At 44.5% G+C, this 4,448-nt stretch overlaps 1 protein-coding gene across 1 annotated transcript; it reads right to left on the bottom strand.

The window, feature by feature from the left end:
* Positions 1–730: 730 nt before the first annotated feature.
* Positions 731–3,023, bottom strand: cth1 (cysteine three histidine 1). The gene is made up of 2 exons (XM_046381498.1): positions 2,822–3,023; positions 731–2,111 (listed from the first exon to the last, which is right to left on the bottom strand). The coding sequence occupies exons 1-2, from the start codon at positions 2,828–2,830 to the stop codon at positions 1,149–1,151; spliced, it is 972 nt and encodes a 323-aa protein (XP_046237454.1). The 5' UTR covers positions 2,831–3,023; the 3' UTR covers positions 731–1,148.
* Between the last annotated feature and the right edge of the window lie 1,425 nt (positions 3,024–4,448).

Below are 4,448 nucleotides of genomic sequence, written 5' to 3'. Positions count from 1 at the left end.
AGGGCCTGGTACACACTCAGCAATGACACTCCCTCCCCAGTCTCCTCCTGACAGGCATCTTAAGAGATTGTTAACCTTTGAATGGTGAGGAATGGAAGGACATTAACAGGGTAACTTTTAACTTTGTCCAAAAATGAAATAAATGAAAGGGATTTCAGAAGTTGGGCGAGTTGCACCCTATTTTGACAATAAAAACGGAAAAAAAACAAAACATGAAACTGGCCTCTTACTTTCTGCAATTAATCCAAGGCACTGACAGCAGTCAAGTGATGGCTTCTGCTGAGGAAAGCTACACCACATGCAGAACTTACAGCACACTGTAATACTAAAACTGGGATAATGGCAATTAAGTTTAGGGCACTTTTAAGTTTTTATAAACTTGGATGGACAGGCTGAGCTGGGGGGGGCAGGGGGTTGTCCCATTATGTATTATGATTACTGCCTCATGGAGCATACACAGGAGCATAAGTGAGAGCCAGCAATTGCTGTGTGCTGTTAAGATTTCCTGAACTAATGAGCTCTTCATGTAGTTTCTCACCACAGTCCTAATTTTCATCTTTAATCACACTTTGGAATAGCAACTACATTTAGTCACTCAATACATTTCATCACAGTCACTGGTATTCACTTCGTGGGACCTTGATGATTCCATCAGATCATTTTATTTCAAGTGTTAATGTTTTAAAGTGCTGAAAACCCAATAAAGCCCATTTATTAAAATGACAGTAGGTTAGAGATTAAAATTTGTTTATTCATGACGCCGTCACACATTTACTTCGTTCATTAATATAGTATTTACAAATGGTTAAAAAAAATTAAATTACAATCAAAGCTACAACTGTAGTGTTTCAGGAGACCACTGACCACCTGTACAGAATTATTAAGTCTTTGGGGCCTAATATAGACTGCATGGTCTACAACTGAACAGCTCAAGGCCTGCTTGACCTGCTGACAAACTCAAGTCAAACCACCTCAATTTAAAAAATATATTATATATATTGATGTAATGCCCTTGGGAAGGGGGGGGGGGGGTGTAAAAAAAAATAAAAATTAAAAAAAAAAAAGAGAAAAAAACCCAGCAGATCATATTTAATTGAGCTGTGGTGTTGTTCAGTGTCATTACTGGTATGAATGACAACCACATCCTCTCAGAGTGCCCTGTTGTCCCAGATCTCCTGGGCCTTGTTGCTCTCCAGCTGCTGGAGGTGGAGGGCCAGCGGCAGCAGCAGATCACTTAGGTGCTGACTGGAGAAGGTGAAGGCATTATGGGCTGTGGCCTCTGCAGGCGGGGTGGTAAGAGGGGAGGCTGATGGAGAAGAGGAGGTTGAAGAGTTAGGTGATGTGACTGTGACAGGGGAGGTGGGAGATGGTAAACCTGAACTGCCAGGGGACAGCTGAGGATAGAGGGACCCTCCTTGGATCTGGTCGGAATTTTTGATCTTGCTGGGGAGGCCGTGCTGGAAACGACAGCGTGTGCCATACAGGCAGAAACCAAATGAGCTGAAGGTGCGGCAGAGAGCTCCACGTGGCTTCCACTCCTTGGCCTGTGGTTGGAGCTGAGGGCTGGGAACAGGCGGAGTTTTCTCTTCGCCAATATCAGGTGACTCCAGACAGGTGGACACATCTCCGCCTTTGACATGCAGGAAGTTGCAGCGAGTGCCAAAGGGACAAACGCCGAAGGAGCGGAAGGTGCGGCAAGGGACATTCCTGCGGCGGCGCTGGGCAGGGCGCTGCTCGGTGGGATTGTGGACGAACAGGCAGCGGCTGCCGTAATAGCAGTAGCCGGTAGTGTGGTAGCTGCGGCACAACTCCGTCTTGTACTTTGGGTGGTGAAAGGGAACATGAAGCTCATGGAGGCCGTGGGCAAACTGGCAGCGCTCCGCGTACTTGCAGACACCAGTGGCCGAGTAGCTGGTACAGAGCTCCGTCTTGTAGCGGGTGGAGCAGACCCAGGGAATGAGGGGAGGAGAGGGGGACTCTACCAGGGGGAGCAGGGCCTTAGCCAGGGAAACTCCACCACCACCATCTCCATCCAAGTCCTGACTGGACAGCAGGTTGTCCACCATCTCTTCATCTTGGTAGGAAGGCAGGAACAAATCATCCCTACTGGTCTGAGAAGGGAGAAGACAAGAGGGGTCAGCATGGTATAATAATATTATAAAAAATATATAAAATAATACAATTCTGGCCTCCCTGCTGATATGTGTTCAACTAGCTTCTTTAACTTGTGGAAGTTTCTTTTCTTTCTGAAAAGCTTTGCAATGGTGTCTAGTGCCATAATCATTTTAGGAGACTCTCCAACCCTTAGAGTTTGACAGTCCAATTTATCAGTCTCCAGATTCTGCATGTGAAATGCTCAACATAGTGCCTTCAGGTCACACGGCGGAATAAAAAGCGTACATAGCAAGCTAAAAGGCTGCATCTAAATAATATTCAAATAATCCATTAAGATATATATATATTTTTAAATTAATTTACAAAACGCATATCAGGAAATTTTAGAGGATAAAGTGACATTTCAAATTGTTTTGGTTCAAAAGCTGAAGACGTTCCATCAAAAATAAAAGCACGGAGAAACCAGACCAAACCAGACGATGTTTTGCGTTATTAATTTGATAAACGACAGTCACGATAGCACAACTAACGTAAGACTTAATTAGCAGATTGGAGGGATTCATGTCTTAACTGCTACGATATTACTTCTAACAGTCTCACCTATTGTGTAGAAAAGGGAAAGCTAAAGTTACTGGAAAGTTCTGTTTTAAACCTAAATTTAAAAGACGCCAACAGAAGATATCCAGTCTAGCGATACTTCACTTACCTCCAACATGATCACACACGGAGAATAACTCGGGAGCCCAAACCTGGCAGAAAACGGCCTCCAAACCGGTGACAAGGCCCGCTGACTTGTGCTCAGTGTTAGTGGACTGGCATGGACCCTAATACTCCTGCTTCGTAATGGAGTCACAAGCAAAGACCGCCTGCCCTGCGTTTGTCTTTTAAACCGACTCTCACCTCCCGCCTTCCAGTTAAAACGAGCATCAGGTGTGCTTAAGCCCAACGTCACAAGTGTTTCTCGAGCGGCCAATAGCATCCACGTGCGGGGCCGCGCCTGACAAATGACCAATCCGGTTAGCAGCTGTGATGATATCAGCGTCGTGCTACTTTAGTATCCACGCGTTTGTTTCAAACCAAATTCGGTGCTCATTTGGTGTCACTGAGTGATAAAATGCATTTAATATGCTTGTTGTGGACTCGCTGTGGGACAAATAAAATAACATTGTTCCTGAATGCTGACTCTATTCTTTGCACTTCATTTTATTTATTGTCGTTATTGTCTCCCCCCCCTTACATGCAGGATTTGCTCCAGGCTAGCGGAAGTTTATCATCACGGTCAATAAACATCCTAAATGAATAAACTGGTGGGCGCCCGAGCTTTGTGACAGATTTGTCGAAGTTAACACCTCAGTCGGAAGTAGTTAAAACAAACCTACTAATTAAAAGCCGTCTGATAGGAACACAGCTGAGCACAAATATACAAATATTTATGTAGCTAGGTTAATCTTTAAGTGAGGCCCAGAGCGGAAATCCTTTAATATTTTCATTTTATAGACTTCAGCAGAAACACACACGGCCAGTTAATCCAAGTGATTCATTTACCACCTTTTTAATTTCCTCTGCAAAGCTGTTCAAGCTGTCAGCTTTCATTAAGATTTGAACTCACCTCAGGAAATCAACCTTGTTCCTACCCAGCCCTGCTTGACTTGGCTCTTTATGTCTGAGCTCGTCTTGAATTGTGATTAAAACAATCTTTACCATAGGAGCAATCCCTGTCAGACGGTGGGTTTTCAGTCAGGTTGCCCTCTTGCCTACAAGTCTTTAATTTTTTTTAAATTATTATTATTTAATTTACTTTACAAATCCCAAGTTGGGAAATTACTTTAACCCATCACTGATTGAAACACACAGGAGCAGTGGGCAGCAAATTGGGGATGCCTTGCTCAAGGGCACATCAGCCAGCTAATTGGGAGTGGGGACATTATCACTCCACCACACTCAAATTTTGAGTGTCCGGTGGGGGAATCGAACCGAAGACCTTCCGATCACAAGCCGCTTCTCCAAGTTTTTCCAACAACTATAAAGCAAAACAAAAACTGAAAAAGCACCCAGGCTACAGTAGACATACACATACAGTCATCCTCCAGGTCCAGCCAGGCTTGTTGCTCCTTTATCCCTGTAGTGAGTGCTCACAAACAGATCGAGGCCTTCTCCTGATCTACTGGGATTCGAGGATGTACAAGAAAACCAGGTGAAGAGGTGTGGGTAGACTGAACTGTAAGTGCATGACGAGGTCACAGTGGTGAGAGCACAGAGGACCACAAGCTAAGTCTGCTGTATGGCAGCAATCTGATGAACGCAGAGGAAACAGTCAGGAAAAATCCCATGAC

This window comes from Scatophagus argus, chromosome 23, assembly GCF_020382885.2.
Source record: "Scatophagus argus isolate fScaArg1 chromosome 23, fScaArg1.pri, whole genome shotgun sequence".
Lineage (NCBI taxonomy): Eukaryota > Metazoa > Chordata > Actinopteri > Scatophagidae > Scatophagus > Scatophagus argus.
This window is presented reverse-complemented; position numbering and strand designations above follow the sequence as displayed.